General features: G+C 50.8%; 2 protein-coding genes across 7 annotated transcripts in view; one reads left to right on the forward strand and one right to left on the reverse strand.

The window, feature by feature from the left end:
• Nucleotides 1-25: 25 nt before the first annotated feature.
• CNP (2',3'-cyclic nucleotide 3' phosphodiesterase) lies at nucleotides 26-7,239 on the forward strand. Of its 3 annotated transcripts, none has more exons than XM_069482522.1 (4): nucleotides 26-491; nucleotides 1,726-2,398; nucleotides 4,650-4,789; nucleotides 6,194-7,239. In XM_069482522.1, exons 1-4 carry the CDS (start codon nucleotides 489-491, stop codon nucleotides 6,641-6,643), a joined length of 1,266 nt encoding a protein of 421 aa, XP_069338623.1. In that variant the 5' UTR covers nucleotides 26-488; the 3' UTR covers nucleotides 6,644-7,239. The 3 variants fall into 3 exon arrangements, with proteins under 3 accessions (XP_069338623.1, XP_069338624.1, XP_069338625.1); XM_069482523.1 differs by having other exon boundaries at nucleotides 1,731-2,398; XM_069482524.1 differs by lacking the exon at nucleotides 26-491 and adding an exon at nucleotides 1,531-1,580.
• Nucleotides 7,240-8,927: 1,688 nt separating this feature from the next.
• Nucleotides 8,928-17,310, reverse strand: part of DNAJC7 (DnaJ heat shock protein family (Hsp40) member C7) — a 30,004-nt gene continuing 21,621 nt past the window's right edge. For 3 of the 4 annotated variants that reach the window (XM_069482525.1, XM_069482528.1, XM_069482527.1), the window contains 7 exons: nucleotides 16,946-17,110; nucleotides 16,031-16,122; nucleotides 12,628-12,701; nucleotides 12,083-12,229; nucleotides 11,685-11,837; nucleotides 9,675-9,737; nucleotides 8,928-9,253 (listed from right to left, as the gene is read on the reverse strand). In XM_069482525.1, coding sequence (XP_069338626.1) covers nucleotides 9,216-9,253; nucleotides 9,675-9,737; nucleotides 11,685-11,837; nucleotides 12,083-12,229; nucleotides 12,628-12,701; nucleotides 16,031-16,122; nucleotides 16,946-17,110 — 732 coding nt within the window. In that variant the 3' untranslated portion in view covers nucleotides 8,928-9,215. The remainder of the gene's footprint in view (nucleotides 9,254-9,674; nucleotides 9,738-11,684; nucleotides 11,838-12,082; nucleotides 12,230-12,627; nucleotides 12,702-16,030; nucleotides 16,123-16,945; nucleotides 17,111-17,310) is intronic. The other variant, XM_069482526.1, reaches the window with a different exon arrangement.

The raw sequence follows: 17,310 nt of genomic DNA on the forward strand, positions 1-17,310 counted from the left end.
AATGCAAAATTTATCAAGGTGCCAACAAACTTAGCAAGATAAAAATATTTTAATGCAATATTGCAAAACAAAAAAATCTAATGCAAAGAGTCCATGATGAATTAAATATCAAAATTTAAAGACAGGATCCAACATTGCACGATCCTCCCTCACTCGCTTAACCACCGGCGCGGGCCGGAGAAGCGTGTGGGTGCCTATTTCAAGAGTTCCTCATTGACGCGTACAAGAAAGGAGCCGACCAGCTTGCGGGCGGCGGCGGGAAGGAGCACGCCCCAGGTGTGCCGCGGCGCTGGGGGCCAGCTGGCGCGAGTTTTGGGTTTCGGTTCGCGGCGCCTGCGCGCTGAGGGGTCCGCCCCGCCCCCGGCCCGCCCCCAACCTATGTAAGCGGCTCGGCTTGGGGTCGCGCCACCGCCAGACTCCCGCGTCCCTCCGCGCAGGCGGGCGGCCCGGAGAGCTCGTGCCCGCGCAGGTGGCGCCCCCTCCTCATCATGGTGAGCAGACGCGCGGAGGCCGGGAGGGGAGCGGGAGGCCCGGGCCGGGCACTGGGGTTGCACCATAACGGAAAACAAGGGTAATTTAGGGGTTCTCGGGGGAAGTGGCATGCAAACGAGGACCCGAGGTTCCAGGTTTGAGTTCAAGCTGTTTTGGGACCCCAGTGCAGCACCAAGGTAGGGGAGAAGAGGGGGGACTTGGGGGAGGAAAAGGGTGACGTTTACGAGGAAGGGACCCGGGAATTGCAGAAGATGCTGCTCCCTGGGGAGACCTGGCTGGCGGGTGGGCCTGGGGGAGCCAGCGAGCGCGCCCCAGGCTGCTCCCGAGCTGGGGCAGCCAGTCCTCGCCTTCCCCTGCGCATGCCCAGGGCCCTGTGTGATTAAACCACTTGCCAGCTAAGCTCCGCCGAGGCTGGCGAGAGGCGGGGCGCGTTTAGAGGAGGAGACGGTTTACGGTAAAGACTTGTTACTGGTGGCTTTTAGCAGGCAGGAAAACAAGTGGCTCAGAGAGGTGCTGCTGACACACAGCAAAGTGGTGGGTAGAGCTGGACCCTGAATGCAGGTGCCCTGTGCCGCCCGGTCCTGGGGCAGGCACAAAGACCACGACTTTGTGGGGGGCCGGGAGAGGGCAGAAGAGGAGGTGGCAGGCGCAGTGAATGAGGCCCTTTGTCCAGTGCTCGCCTGCCCTGCCCCCACCACCCCTTCTGTGGGACCATTGTCCCCTCATCCCAGACAAGAGAGTATTATCTGTTGCTGCCATTGTTGGGGGAAGGGAGGCGGTCTTGGGGTAACCCTTCTTTGCCCCCACCCTTCTCTCTGCACTCAGAGCCAGGGCAGCTGTGGCTTGGCCCAGACACAGAGACCCCCACCCCCAAAGAGGACGTCCTTAATAGGTGCCAAGAATATAAAAGTTAGGGCCAGTCCCAGAACCGCAGACTCCAGGCCTGCCCTGCATGCACTCCAGCACATCTTCCGCGGTTTCCTTTTAGAGGTGGCAGCAATGGGTGATCCTTGAGACGAGGACAGTAGGAGTGTAGGAGAGCTTCAGACAAGCCTCCCTGTCCTTCCTCCACGACCAGAAGCAGACAGGTACTCAAGGACGGAAAAGGAGAGAAAGTCCAGTACTGCGCCGCCTGGGAAGGTGGCCACAAGTAGGCCAGAGACGGGGGGCAAGGCTGGCAGGGTGCCCGAGACTGACCTCCGACTGACACCTCCTCTTCCCTCCCTTACGCAGAACAGAGGCTTCTCCCGAAAGAGCCACACGTTCCTGCCCAAGATCTTCTTCCGAAAAATGTCATCCTCAGGGGCCAAGGACAAGCCTGAGCTGCAGTTTCCCTTCCTTCAGGATGAGGATACGGTGGCCACCCTGCACGAGTGCAAGACGCTCTTCATCCTGCGTGGCCTGCCGGGAAGTGGCAAGTCCACGCTGGCGCGGGTCATCGTAGACAAGTACCGTGACGGCACCAAGATGGTGTCTGCGGATGCTTACAAGATCACCCCTGGCGCTCGAGGAGCCTTCTCTGAGGAGTACAGGCGGCTTGATGAGGAACTGGCTGCCTACTGCCGACGCCGGGACATCAGAATTCTTGTGCTAGATGACACCAACCATGAGCGGGAACGGCTGGAGCAGCTCTTTGAAATGGCCGACCAGTACCAGTACCAGGTGGTGCTGGTGGAGCCCAAGACAGCGTGGCGGCTGGACTGTGCCCAGCTCAAGGAGAAGAACCAGTGGCAGCTGTCGGCCGATGACCTGAAGAAGCTGAAGCCTGGGCTGGAGAAGGACTTCCTGCCACTCTACTTCGGCTGGTTCCTGACCAAGAAGAGCTCTGAGGCCCTGCGCAAGGCTGGCCAGATCTTCCTGGAGGAGCTGGGGAACCACAAGGCCTTCAAGAAGGAGCTTCCACACTGTAGGTGGCGGGGTGGGGGCAGGGGGAGGGACACTAAACCCCTGCACTGTTAGCCTCATTTGTAAGCCCACTTGCTGGGCACAGGGTGCTGTGTGCGTTCGGTGCATCCTTGTACTCAAAGGATTGGGCGCCAGCTGGGGGAGGCAGATGAGGCCCACCTGGAGGAGGCAGAAGCAAGTTGGCGCTTCAGAGGCAGCCCTGGGTAGTGGGAGCACAGGGGGAGATGCTTCCCAGGCACCTTCCCTCCACGGCTCCTTCCGTCCGGCCCCCTCTTCCCCAGCTGCCCTCTCCCAGCCTGGCTGTAGACCACTGGCCCAGCCTTGGAAGGAGGAAAAACAGCTTACTATGTAACAGAAATATGTCACCATATGATGCTACCTTTCAGGGAGAATCTGGTCTAGTGTTTGCAAACTCATGTTTAGCAGCAGAACCATGTTCCCAAACAAAATATTACATGGGATCCTAAGCTGCAAAAAAATGAAAACTAGTACTATTGTTCCTAGACTGGTGAAGAGTTCCCAGGCCTTGGGCTAGTTGGGGTACTCATGGGTAACGTGGCATCCCATGGCTCATACATAGTCTAAAATCCCTTGCTTTCCAGATGGGAAAACAGACCCAGCAGGAATGTGGGATTTGCGGGCTGGAGCCCTGGGCTGTCCCCTCCTACAGGGTGCTGTCCTGCCAAGGGCTCTTTGTTCCAGTGACAGGGTAGGTTAAGTATAAGGGAGGGTCCTGGTGGCTCTCATTCTCCTGCAGTGGCCTACTGGGGAAACGTCACTGTCTAATCCATCTACGCCTTTAGGCCATTTCTGATTCTCCCCAATTTTAGATTATCTTCATGCTTGGCATAGTCCTCCCATGTTTCTTTATTAGCTTGTGTTGTTCAGGAGCAGATAATTTGCGTGAGTTCTCAGGGAATTTTTTTCGCGGCTCCTAAAGCTCAAATTCTCTGTAAAGCTTCTGAGAGGCAGAGCTCCTGGGCCGAGCCGGTGGCGCTGTCTGCCCTGGAGTTACTGCCACTCAAAGTTGCTTTTACCATGCATGAAAAACTGGAATCCTTTTCTAGCCTGAGTTACAGCAGGAGAAACGTTAATGGGCCAAGAACAAGGCTCAGAGTAGAGGTCCTCCCCTCCTGTGGAGGGTAAGAGATCCTCGCAGGGACTCAACTCTGGGAATAAACAGGAAAAATCTAATGACTCCAAAGATGGTCACAGGCAGAGTCTGGAAGTTGGAATCACAGACACTCCACACCTCTTCGTGTCTGCCACATAATGTCATCCCATTATAGCCTGAGACCCTTCCTACACCGGGCCCTCCAGAGGCTGTCATCCTCCAGACAGGCCTGCGAGGTGTGTACTGTGGTGACCTTGTAACTTCCCCAGATGGGTCCCTGAGTGAAACGAGGTGTTACTAAGTTGCCCAGGTGGTCTTGTGAAAATCAGGGTATGTGGTCACCCTAATTGCTATACTGGGGTTGACAGATAAGGGTCAGTCACTTGCCCCAGGCTACACGGCTAGTAAGCACAGGACTGAGATGTTAACTGTGTTCTCTCTGGCTCTTTCTGTCCTACTACATTGCTCCCAGTCCTCTTTTTTTCTTTCCACCCCACTTTTCATGACTTGCCTTCCCCTTTCAGAGGTGATGCTGGTGAATCTTGGGTTCCCCTGCCAGGTACCACCTATTCCTGGGTTGCACATACCTTAGAGTTTAGGGACCAGATGTAAAGATCTACACAATGTAGAGCCAGGGAATGTAAATGCTTTTTTTTTTTTTTCTTTTTGAGACAGGGTCTCATTCTGTCACCCGGGCTAGAGCGCAGTGCCATCGTCATAGCTCACGGCAACCTCAAACTCCCGAGCTCCAGCGATCGTCCTGCCTCAGCCTCCTGAGCAGCTGGGACTACAGGCATGCGCCACCACACCCAGCTAACTTTTTCTCTTTTGTTGTGAAGATAGGATCTCACAGTTCCCCAGGCTGGTCTTGAACACCTGGCCTCAAACAATCCTCCCACCTCAGCCTCCCAAAGTGCTGGGATTATAGGTGTGAGCTTCCTCGTGTGGCCTAAATACTTTTTATAGTTCTTAAGTTGCCACTAGTTTAATCAACTAAGGAATGAATGAACTGTAGTGGATTGATCACGAATTTGTGCTTAATGTCTGAGTTTTTTCCTCTGGGCCTGCGATCTCTTGGTGGTGGATGTCGGTGTGCCCCTGCTCCTCTGCCCTGACTGTACCCGCTTTCTCCTTGCAGTTATCTCTGGGAATGAGTCCAGGGAGAAGATTGACCTGGTCACCTATTTTGGGAAGAGACCTCCAGGCGTGCTGCACTGCACAACCAAGTTCTGTGACTACGGGAAGGCCACCGGGGCAGAGGAGTACGCCCAGCAGGATGTGAGTTTTCTCCAGGGACACCCAGCTGAGGTGGGGAGGGCAAGCGGGCTGTAGGTGGAGATGGGTGCTGGTGCCAGGTGTGGACCAGAAACCAGACAGCAGCTCAAGAAAAATGGCATCTCTTCCTGCAGCTCTCCCACCCCCAGGCTTAGTGGCACAGACCTCGGTTGCCCATTCTAAGGCGCCTGCCCTGGCAGTGCCGCCTGCCTGTGCATTCATCCCCAAGGCCTGCCCCCGAGTGCCTCTACCTTCTGCAGGTTCCAGGGGAACGCTGGTCGGCAGCGGGCTCCTACTCTGGCCTTTCTGAGCCTGTGTTAAGTTCCAAAGGTTAGGAGTCCCTTGCCCCTGGGGAGCCTGGTGCAGAGGTTCCTGTCCCCAGGTCTGTGGCCTAGTCTTGCCCCAAAGTGAGGGAGTGTCATAGGATATGAAGCCTATTGGCATATGGGTTCTAGACCCTTCTGCACCACACAGCCTGCACCCTATGCCCGTAGCCACTGACCTTAAACACCAGGCGGTTGCTCAGTCACATAGCTGAGTCTCCAACCTCCTTCAGTGTCGCCGCCTTAGGGAGGCCTTCCCTGACCCCGATCCCGTCTCCCCCTCCTCTGCCTAGGCTAATACAACCATGTTACTGGTTTGTTCGTTGGTTTCCTCCCACTCAAATGGAAGCTCCCCAAGGGAAAGGAGTTTTTAGTTTTGTTCACCCCGTTCCCAGCTCCCTAGCATAGTTGAATGAACGAACACGTTCACACCTGCCACCACTTCACCCATTCCTTCATTTAGCTTATTGAGCACCTGTTACATGCCAGGCACTGTTGGGACAAAGGACTGTGAGCAAAAATAGAGAAGCTTTCATGGTCAGATGGGAGAGATGGGCTTTCTCAAAGAATCAGATGTAAACCAAAGTGTACAGAGTGTGTTTCAATCAAGGGCATGTCTGAGTCGCAAGGGTGTTGCCTGGGTCCCAGCGTGAGCTGAGCAGCGGTAATGGCGCCTGCTGTGTATGCCCGGACACTCGCTCCTTTCACCCTCGAGTTAACTCTGAGGTAGGCTCTGGTATGATCCTTGTTTTATAGGTGAATAAACCAAGGCACCGAGAGGTGGAACAGCTTGCTCCACGGAGCCCTGCAGCTTGACTGGGGAGCTAGGCTCTGAACTGGCAGGCCGGGCCTTAGCCCTGGCGCCCCGCCTCCGAGCGCACGCGCTTTCACTCCAGCCGAGCCGTGCCCAGGGGCGGGCTGCATGCTGCAGACGCTCGTGGATGAGGTGCCTTTAACAAAGACCTCTGCTCAGCCGTGCTCGCTTGTTAGCCTTCCCCTCTTCTTCCCCGGGAGTACCCCACCCTTGGTCAGCTGCCTCTGAGAGGCCACCACCTGCAGCTTGGGCCCCTCTTTCTCTCCCCAGGTGGTGAAGAAATCTTACTGCAAGGCCTTCACGCTGTCCATCTCTGCCCTCTTTGTGACACCCAAGACGACTGGGGCTCGGGTGGAGCTGAGTGAGCAGGAGCTGCAGTTGTGGCCAAGTGACGTGGACAAGCAGACCCCCTCTGACAACCTGCCCCGGGGGAGCCGTGCCCACATCACTCTGGGCTGTGCAGCTGACGTGGAGGCCGTGCAGACGGGCCTTGACCTCTTGGAGATCGTGCGGCAGGAGAAGGGGGGCAACCGAGGCGAGGAGGTGGGTGAGCTAAGCCGGGGCAAGCTCTATTCCTTGGGCAGTGGGCGCTGGATGCTGAACCTGGCCAAGAAGATGGAGGTCAGGGCCATCTTCACGGGATACTATGGGAAGGGCAAACCTGTGCCCACGCAAGGCAGCCGGAAGGGGGGTGCCATGCCGTCCTGCACCATCATATGAGTGTCCTCACCACTGCAGGCCCCTTGCGCTTTAGAAGGGAAGGGGAGGAGAGGGAAACAGACCCTCTGCTTAATTTTTGAGTCTTTTTTTTTACTCAAAGTTAACCTACAACTTTTTACAAACTTGTAAAATAACTCGCCCCCGCTCCCAATGCTCAAGCTCTCAACACAATGTGAGTGGGTAGGTACCATTCAGGACCCTGGACCAAAGCTGACGGGCTGGGCTGGGCCTGGAGCTGCAACCAGAACCCTGAGCCCAGCCCCTAGCCCAGGACCGCTCCTCTGACAGACACCTTAGCTGCGTAAACCCTGCTGACTCGAGGCAAAAGGCAGTAGGGCTGCGGGGAGTTCTCCACCGCCGTGGAAACCCTGGTGGTGGCTTTGATCCCATTTCTTAACCAGTGTACGCCCAGGAAGGCTGGGGCTATTTAGCAGGGTAGGAAAAGGGGTTTACCTCCCACCTTTGGTCCTAAGTCCGTCCCTTCCTTCACACCATAACTAGGTAATAGTTTGATAACTAGGGAAGAAAACAGAACAAGCATGAGCAGCCACGTCCCAGGCTGGCTGCTGGTCTCATCCAGGAAGATCCCAGGGGCGTGGCTCTGCTGTGTGGATGGGGAGATCGTGGCCAGAGGCAGCATGTTGGTGAGGAAGCTCCCGTCTGCTGTCTGCCCAGCCCTTCCTGCCTCCATGGTGCCTCTGGAGGCTTCTGGCCTCCTCTAAAGGGGGCTGGTGGGTACCAAGAGCCACTGGAGTGGACCCCTAGCTGGTAAGGGCCAAGGCCCACCTGCTGCCTCTCGGGAGGGGTGTTTAACACTGCTACCTGTGCTGTGGTTCCCGGGGTGCCTTCCACTGTCTTCTGCTCAGTAACAGGGCCTTGCTAATCAGACTGTCACTTGAAAGTGCTTCGGATTTAAGTTACTATCCTGGCTTTGCCCAACCTCAGCAACTTGTAAGACTGATAATGAAATAAATCATGTTAATCCTAGCTGTGTGCAGTCTCTCTCAACCTTCTGTGCCCAGCTCAGTCTTTCCTGGGGCTAGCGCTTGGTGTATTAGCGCTGGCTTTGTCCCTCAGCTTGGGGCCATCGGTCCTGTCTCCCCTCTGCTGGCTGGGCACAGCTGTGGTGAGGTTGGGCAGCTGAACAGTGTTGGCTTTCATGAGGAGGCAGAAAAGAGAGAGCCTGGCCTTAGACTCATGCAGAAGGTGGGGGTTGGCTGGCTATGAGGGATGTGGAGCACAAAGCCTCTCGTCCCCCATTAACTAGGGCACCAGGCCCACAGGTGTCCCCAGCCCAATCTCCTAAGGAAGATTTCTCAGCAAGACCCCAAGTTCCTAGTGCAGGTTTTCCCCAGTTCGCTAGGGAAGGCCACTTTCACGTCAGGGCTACTTCAAGCACAAGACGAGACCTAACATTCTAGAGGTCCAGGCCCGCAGAGGCCTAGACAGCCACATGTGGACTTCCCAGGCCTGACCAGCCGTAGCATTTCACCATGGCCTAGGCACCAAAGAGGGAAGACTGGAAAGAAAGGCATAGGAGCTCAGAAGAGAACTCGTAAGTTTTTTCCCTGGCCATCTCTACTACCAAAGGACAAAGATCTAAGCTTCAGGCAAAGCCTCAAATGTCTCTGCCTAGAACTCCAAAGGTTACTTACTTTGAGCACCAAGCTTGACTGAAAAGCATGGTGCCCGCCACTGCCTCCTTGCCCGGCTTGCCTCCCACGTGCAGAAAGGGAAACCAGTGGAGAAGGCAGGCAAGGGCGTTTGCCAGGAATGGTGTTTTTACTCACCTAATGTCGGAGAGACTAGGGCTCTGCGGCTGCCCGTCCCACTGTGAAAGGGTCTGGGGGCCAGGGGGCCGGATTTCATCCTCCTCTCCACCTCCCTCAAGCCCACAGCGGTAACAAGAACTGTGAGAACCTATGTAAGTAAACAGCCCTGTCTAGGTGAGCACCCACCTGTGCTCATGTGTGAGCTTTGGACACACAGCTTCTAGTGCATTCTGGGGCCCCAGCTGCTTTCTGAACTCACTTCCTCCATGACGGAAGTCTGGGCTCAGCAGCACACCCAGGGCCTGCTCTGTCCTCACATGCCGGACAGGTCAGGAGAGGCAGCAGCACCCCGCCGGAGCAGCACCCCGCTGGCCTCCAGACCCAACGTGCCCACAGCCCTGTGCGGCAGCTCGCTGAACCTCAGTCCGTGTTAGGATCAGTTTCGTGCTGGGCGCTCAGGTCTGGCCCACTGACTCTGGAGTGACACAAAGCAGCTGCCAGAGCAAAGGGGCCAGAAAGGGTCAAAACATTTTATTCTTTTTTTTCCTTTTTTAATAAAGTTAAACAGTAAAACAAAAATTCACAAGCTGCCTCCCTGTCCACCCCCCGCCTCCCTCCCCTACCCGCAGTCTTCGGCACTGGCTCCCTTTCCTTCACCCCACTCACACGGACACGGGGTATCCAACCAAGAAAATGAAACTGCTCTAAGTACACGGAGACATGGGAGGAGGTGAATTGTGTCCACATTCAAGGTTAAACTGAGTGACTGCATTTTCTGGGTTCTGGGTGCTTGTCCTTCATTAGCCAAACTGAAAAAAGAAATTTCCTGGACCAGATGCTGAAAGGGAAAAGAAGGGCTTGTTAGTTGGCTCTGGATTTTCCAGGGGAGATCACTTTGCTCTGATCATGGAAGGCTGCTTCAAACTCAAACACAGAAACTCTAAGGGTATCAGTCTGGGCCCTGGGGAGCACGTGACCACATTACTTGTGCAGCTTCTGAACAACTTCACTCTCGCAGAGAAGCCTCGGTACCAGGCAGCTTAGAGACACCTCCCTGACCCTGCAGAGATGTGGTGCCAATGGTCCCAAGGCAGGGTGTGCCTGGGACCTCCCTTCATCCTCGGCAACAGCTGAATGGATAGATGCCCTGCTAGGTGAGAATCTAGCTGTCCCCACTTATGGATTCCTCTGACTCCCAAAGAGCTGCCTCAGTATTGGCTTGTGATCTGGGAACTCCCAAGAACAGCAGGCATACCCACCTTCAAAGCTGAAGCCCCCAGGACCGCCGAAGAATGCCTTGAAGATATTGTTCGCGTCAAAATCTGTGGAGCAGGATAAGTAACACAAAAGAGACAAAAAGGTGAAAAACCTCAGAAGTGTTTGAAGAACTGATGACACTGAGAATGGGTCTCCAAAGCTTTCCCAGATAGTCTCACTCCTTTCCCAACACTTCAACTGTGCCTGCCCTAGGCAAAACATGCTACTTGGTCTCACTCCTAGGACACGTTCCCTTCTCCTTCCAAGTGTGATACGAAAGGAAAGCCGCCTCGGCCCAGCCCACGTGGCTCGGCCATTTGCACTTACTGATACAAAACCTTCCCCACATGGTCGCCCTAGAATGCTGAAGCTGCTACCAAAAAGGTTAAAACCTATCACTTAAATGCTCCCAAAAGTAAATATAAGAACAAGATCTATGATTTACTGTATTTGATTCCATGTCTGTTACTCTGTCTAGACTGCATGCCAGAAAAAATTACTATGATTTATTAAGTACCTATTAGGTTCTAATCACAGTGCTGGGTACTTTGAATACATCGTAACATTTAATCGGATTAAAAATTTGTGAGGGTATTAATCCCAATATATATATTTGTTATACTGAACAAAATATACGCTGGGAGTTCAAGTAGCTTGCCCAAAATCACAAGGCCAGCGAAAGCAGCAGGACTGGAAATTCCAACTCCTGACTCCAGCGCTGCACTCTTTCCCTGGCCCAGCAGGTCTGATGGCTCAGCCCCAACTACTTCCTAAGCTGCACAGAAGGACTGATCACCAGGTGATCCCACGGCCATAGTGTGTCCAAAATCGAATTTCTGTGCCTGCACATCTTCCTGGGATCCCTGGCTCAGTGAATGACCCAATCAGTCAGCCATGCCAAAGTCACTCTCTACTGAGGCCTTGCTCTCTCCCCAACACATCTGAGCAGCCCCCTCCTGCCGAGCCTACCCCCCTACCTCCCGATGGCGACCTCCAATGCTCGCCTCCCTGTTTCGTCTTCCTCCTTCACCCCTCTCCCACCTCCATCACAAATATATTTCTAGATCCAAAAGTGGGTCCATAACACCCCTACTTGAAACTCTTCCAATAGCTTTTACCTGCTTACAGCTCTTCTCAACTGCTAGGCAGAGCAACATGTTTACTACTGGTGAACTTAGGTTTACTAAACACAAGTACCTCCCTCACCCCCACCCTGAAGAGGAGTCAGGATTATTTAGACACTATTGCCATTCTTATTTTAAATTCCAATAGATTTTCTTGGTGGAAGAAAAAGGGTGTGCACAGTTCAGGGCCTCTACTATCTCTGATTGAGCCAACAATTAGCAATGACAATGACAACAGCTGTGCTTTACTTATTGGGAAATTAAAATCTGTGAGGGTTTACAGGAATGCATGACACACATAAGCATCAGCAGGTGTACACTTTGTGGTGGGTAAAAAAGAACTTGCAGCTAATAGTAAAAGGCCCACATTCCTTACCACACACAGCCCTTATGGCCTTCTGAGATCTGATTCAGCTACCTGCCAGCCTCACCTCTCACCACCGCCTGCCTCTAGCACCCTACTCCTCTATCTTCCCAGACAGACGAAGCCTCTTGCAGACCTCCAAAGGGGCCACGCTTGTCTGCACTTCCAAGCCTTCCCTTGCTGGTGCTCACCTCCCTGGAGCCCACTCTGCACACTGTGAAAATGCTACACTTAATTGCATGTGTCTGACTCCATGTCTGTTAGGCTGTTTTGGACCAGGGATCAGATTTGGCCCATGGGCCAAAGTTCACAAACCCCTAGACAGTGGGTTCCTGGAGGTCAGGGAACCTATTTGATTCATGTTTGTTGTCTCCAGCACCCAACACAGTGCCTCACCTCAAGGGAATGCTTTACAAATCTATGCACATCACTACTTACATACAGGCTCTCTCTCTGGAGTATCTTTAGAAAAAATTCTAACATTCCATAGCTGTCAGATTCACCCCAGGCTGCCCCCAACTTACCGCCCATATTCATGCCCTCCTCATCCAGGTCCTGTCCACTGTCATAGCGAGTCTTTTTCTTCGGATCAGAAAGGATAGTAAAAGCCTCTCCAACTTCCTTGAACTTTTTCTCTTCCTCCTTCTGAACCTCAGCACTGGCTCCACTGTGCCGATCTAAGGGAGGAGTACAAGAAGAACTCAGATGAAATCAGAGTCTCAAGAAAACAAAGTTTGAGAGAAAAATCACTTTACACCTGATTTTGGAATTTGGTACTTCCCAAAATTTGGAGGGCACCGAACTCTGCAATACCTTATTCCGAGCTGAAGCAGCTCTCCAAGGCTTCCCCTCTGGACTGATTTTTGCAGTGGGCCTGCCCTGCAGGTTCTTCCCACTAAGTCCCCGCCCCCACCAGCTCTACCTGGATGATGCATCAAGGCCCGTTTCCGATAAGCTTTCTTGATCTCATCCTCAGAAGCATTTTTGTCCACTCCCAGAATCTTGTAGTAATCTTTCCTCTTACTCCTCTTTAGTTCCAGCTGCGCATTTTTTAGGAGCTGTTTGTGTTCTAGAGGGAGACATCTGGCATCAATGGACAAATCTGATTCTGGTTTCCCTTGCCCAGTCCCAGCCCCCTGCCTGGGACTTAGCCCTGTTAACCATGCCAGGGGCTTTTATGGTACTTTCTTCTGGAGATTAGAAAAAAATCTACTCACACTTGAGGTTCCTCACATTAGTCTCATCACACACACAAAAAAGTGAAAGTGAAAGAGAGGATCTGGGACCAGGAAATAGGTGCCTCTTGTTCTTCCCCAGGATCTCTGCTCACTTGTTCCTAACTGGTGATCAGACAGGCTCTAGGTAGGTCCCTGATCCCCGAATCAAACCACCTCATGTCCAGTTTCAGGAGCTACCAAGTAAGACCATGCAGTTCCCTGAGAAACAAATGCTCCCCAACTCCTTTACCTTTTGTTTTCTCTGTCTGATACACTTTTTCATAGTCCCGCACTGCTTCTTCATATTGTTCTGTGTCCATGTAACTGAGAAGGAAATACAGGGCAATACAGTGCTCAGACATAAATAGCAATGGTCTTCAGTATCACTTTAGGGCAAGAGGCATGGCTCAAACAAGACACATTTTTGGTAAGAAGCTTCATGAAACAGGTGCCCTTAATTTAGCAGTGAGAGAAAATCAGCTATCAGTTCCTCAAGGAAAAAAAAAGAGGACCCAAGGCACTTGCACCCAACCAGCAAAGTGATTGCTCAGCTCTGAGCAGAAAGTAATCAAGGGGGAAAAGTTCCTTCGGACACAGCCATCCAATAGGCATCTGGACCATCTTAGGAAAGGCAATGTGAAGGCGCCTACTTGATTACTCAAGATTGAAACACAAGTGGGATAAATAGGTGTGAAAGAGCTTTGAAACCTACAGAGCCATAAACATGCAGGGCTAGCTCTAATCCAGAGTAGAAGTGGGATTAGTGAGCCACTAGAAGGATCAAGTTCACGGTGGTAGCTGCTGGCAAATGCTTCCATTAAGACCAATGAATTTAGGAAATGTTGGTAAATGAGAAAGAAAAGGAGACTCTAAAGACAGGTTTGCTTCTATTTTGGCAGCACAAAAAAGGAGGGGGCCCTGGCTCAAGCTGGGAGGGATCTAGCTCGACAGGCTGATTGCCAGACCCTTTAAGTGTCTCTTGTACAGAAGCAAATGGCATTTTCCATGTCTTGATAAGATCACTGGCACCAAGAGTGGCCTACTAATTAAACAGACTGTGGCAGGAGTTTCACCATCAGCTGGGGAAAGGGAAGTGATCATGTAATGCACCTAGATGCTACACAACAGATTCAACTTATTACACTGCTACCCCACAAGCCCATCACAGACCCCCACCAGCCTTAGAGGCTAGGGCAGGAGAGTGCTACCAAAGTGGCTGGTAAAGGCGAAGTCCAACATCTTAAGTGTATCTGATTTTCTGGCAACATTTTGATTTATGACTTTAAAAACCCAAAGCCCTGCAAACATAGGACACAAACGCTACTGGAGCTCAGAGAACCAATTTACAGAATGAAATGTAATATAATTTGAAGTAAAAATATTGGTAACTGATAGCCCTGGGTGTAGAGTGATGTGACAAACGATTAACCCTGATAAACTTTCCAGGCCCACATGTAATGTATTAAACAAGGCACACGACAGTGATTTGCGCTTTTACTTCATACTTTTTAAAATTCAAGGATATCCTAACATTTTAAAATTTTTAAAAAGTTGAAGAAACAGTAGAAAAGCAAGCTGGGCTTTAAGGAAAAAGGGAGAACTCTAGCTCACGATAGGAGATGCCACAAACACTTGGCATCTCCTCAACTTTAGGGATAAGTTGAGGCACATGGGGACAGTGGTCAGGCCCCTGGTAAGGCTGTGGCCTGAGCTCATCTCTAGTGCTTCTTGCCAATCCCAGCTGCTTTAGGGGACTGTTGCCAAACAGCCAATTGCACTAAACAGTGCACGTTGTCCCCATGTGGCAGCATTTCAGAGGAAGAGCCACTCCAACGATAGTTCTGTTTCTACCAGGAAGAAGTTGATTTCAAAGCAATTCCTGATTTTTGTTTATTATACATAAAGGAAGAAAATAATTCTCTATTCAATTATTCTCCTAGCAAATCAAGAATTTTCTGTTCTCCTTCCACTCTAGGTTCAAGCACTACAGAGCATTCCCCTGAGCTAATACGGTAGTAGCACGTATCTAGCTACTCCTTCCACTAGACATTTAGGGGATTATTGTAGATAAAATTGCAGCAAACACCTTCATTTATATAGCATTTTGCATCTGTTAAAAACAGCCTTTAGCTGGGTCAAAGGGTGCTCTTTTGTATTCCAAAGCTTCCACTTTTGTCTGCCAGGGGCAAAGATGGAATGACTGATGGTTGGTCTCACAGAATCTCTATGATACAATTCCATGTATGTTTCTGTTGGACAGACTTAATCATCTACTTAGAAATTCACTAAAAAAAAAAAAAAAACAAAAACACCACACTTAGCAGTTTTCCTATTTTAAGTGAGGTAATTTTGGGAAAACTAAATAGGAGGTAGTCCATAAGATATTCTGTAACACTGATGAGATGGGGCAGCTTAAATTACTGGCTCATCAGACATCAATAATAGCACCTGCTTTTTTTTTTTTTGAGACAGAATCTTGCTCTGTCACCCTGGGTAAAGTGCAGTGGTATCATCATAGCTCACTGCAGCCTCAAACTCCTGGGCTAAAGTGATCCTCCTGCCTCAGCCTCCCAAGTAGCTGGGACTATAGGCGCCCGTCATGACGCCTGGCTAATTTTTCTATTTTTAGTAGAGACAGGATCTTGCTCTTGCTCAGGCTGGTCTTGAACTCCTGAACTCAAGCAATCCTCCCACCTCAGCTTCCCAGAGTTCTAGGATTACAGGCGTGAGCCACCACACCTGGCCTAGCACCTGTTCTTTAGAGATGACATTTCATAATAAGAAATGGAGCAGGTGTTGGAGGATTGCTATACAACAAATATGTCTTCCTTTGGGAACTTTAAAGACAGGAAGGTTTTCTCTGCCAGGAGAATAATCTGAAATAAGAAGAGATGGATTTCTGAGAGACCTCTTGGCCCTTGTTAATATTCCTGTATGGAGAAAACTGTCTGGTGGGTCCAAGAGTAAGATGAACAAGTCTGCTGGGGAGCACCCTGCCTCTGGGGCAAATGTGGGCATTGGGAGTAGGCATATTCTGGCTCATAAAACACCTTGTTAGACAGGGCATCCCCTCCACTCAAAACACTCAAGCCCAGACTACTGATCCAGGATATTTCAAAAGGATCTTCCTTATACTGCTGGGAGGCTGAGCCGGATTAAATCCATTCCAACCGTAAGATTGTCTTCCCTCGTCCAGAACAGACAGGATAGGTACAACTCTCAACTATATCCAAGCGATACTTTATTTCTTCCTCTTTTAAGCATCATACATTCATTCAACAAAACATTTATTGAGTGAGCACCTATGTGCCAAGCACTGTGCCAAGTTAGAGCAAAAGTGTACAACACAAAATAAAATCTCCAAAGGAAATGGATTTAAACTTTAACAAAAGGAATTTGGGTCAGGCATCAGAGGAAACTTACTGACCGTGAGGGGCGTTAGACACAGGCATGGGAGACTGAGGGAGCTTGTGCAATCTCCTCCGCTGGAGGTCTATAAAGATAGTCTAGGGCTGGAACAATCCCACCTAGAGGCAGGGGGAAGGACCAAATGACCTCACAACATCCCTGGGTCTGCTTTGTCATCCACAATGCAATTCCCCTGGTAGGCCCATGGCAACTCCCTCTTCCCCCAACCCACCAGAGGCACTTACCACTGAGCTCTTCTCAAGTAGGCTTTTATGTAAGTGTCATCGAGCTTCACTGCATTTGTGCAGTCTTCTATTGCATCATCTAGTTTCCTAAGCTTCAGGAAAGAGAGAGCAGTCACACTTCATATCTTTGGTGATTGAGGGAGCCCAGAAGCTGTGAGCCTGGCTTCCACATTCTAAGAGGATCAGTCATGCTGGCCCCTAACAGTCATACTAGGTTCTCGTTCTTTGTCACTAGGGGATAGGGACAACAAATTAAACACTGGGTTTTCGTTTTTTTTTTAATGTGATGCAAGCCAAACATACTTATCTGCAAGGATAAACTACCTCTACCACTCCATGTTAGTGCCCAACCAAAACAGAAATAATAAGGGTGGTTCCTGCCTTCCATTCTTCCAGAGGCCAACCAGAAGGATCAGAATTACTGTGATTTTAAACTGCTAGAACTCTGTAAGGGCAAGGAGCCTACTTTTTGTTTCTTATGCTATGTAGGGCCACAGGGGTACTCAGGCCATTTCCAGCCATGCACAGTCACCATCAGTTACGCTGGAGAAGAAAACTAAGCCTGTTTCATACTCTTCCTCCACATTGCTCCTAAAAAATAAACGAGTACTTGCTTAAGCAAAAAGCAGCAACAATAGTTGCCTAAAATTATCCTAGCCATTCTCTTACTGCAAAAAAGGGACCTTGAAGAACAGGTGAGAATATCCTTACAAATTGCCCCTCAAGTGCCCCCAAATTCCACAGAAGTGAGAAAAGCTTGCCACTCAGAAGGTAGTTCCAAACAAGCTGAGATATTAACCAAAACAACTCTTCCTCTTTCATCTGGCTTACCCTCATTGGGCAGACTTCCCAAGACCTATTTGATGTCCCTTAAAAATACCTCTACAGGCCCCGACAATGAGACCAAGTGCTTACCTTGGAATTAACCGTACCCCGATTACAGTAGAGTTTAGCATTTGTTTTTATATTGTTGGGGTCTATCCCCAGGGCTTCTGTGTACAGTTCATATGCTAGCTTGTAATTTCCTTCCTTAAATGCTTTATTCCCATCTTCTTTCTTGGCTTTAAGTGCTTTGGCATTCTACAGAAAGAAGTAACGGAGGTCAGTTCACACCCAGACAACCTCAGACCACTGCACAGAGAGGCCAGAGTCTGTTTTCAAGTTCTTCAATTCCAGTAGTTTAGCATCACACAGCACCCCCCGCCCTACTACCGGGTCTCATTTGTGCTTCCTATGGAGTGTACGGGGGAAATCAAGAGTTACAAAAAATACCATGAGGC

Source organism: Eulemur rufifrons, chromosome 9 (genome assembly GCF_041146395.1).
Source record: "Eulemur rufifrons isolate Redbay chromosome 9, OSU_ERuf_1, whole genome shotgun sequence".
Taxonomy (NCBI): Eukaryota; Metazoa; Chordata; class Mammalia; order Primates; family Lemuridae; genus Eulemur; species Eulemur rufifrons.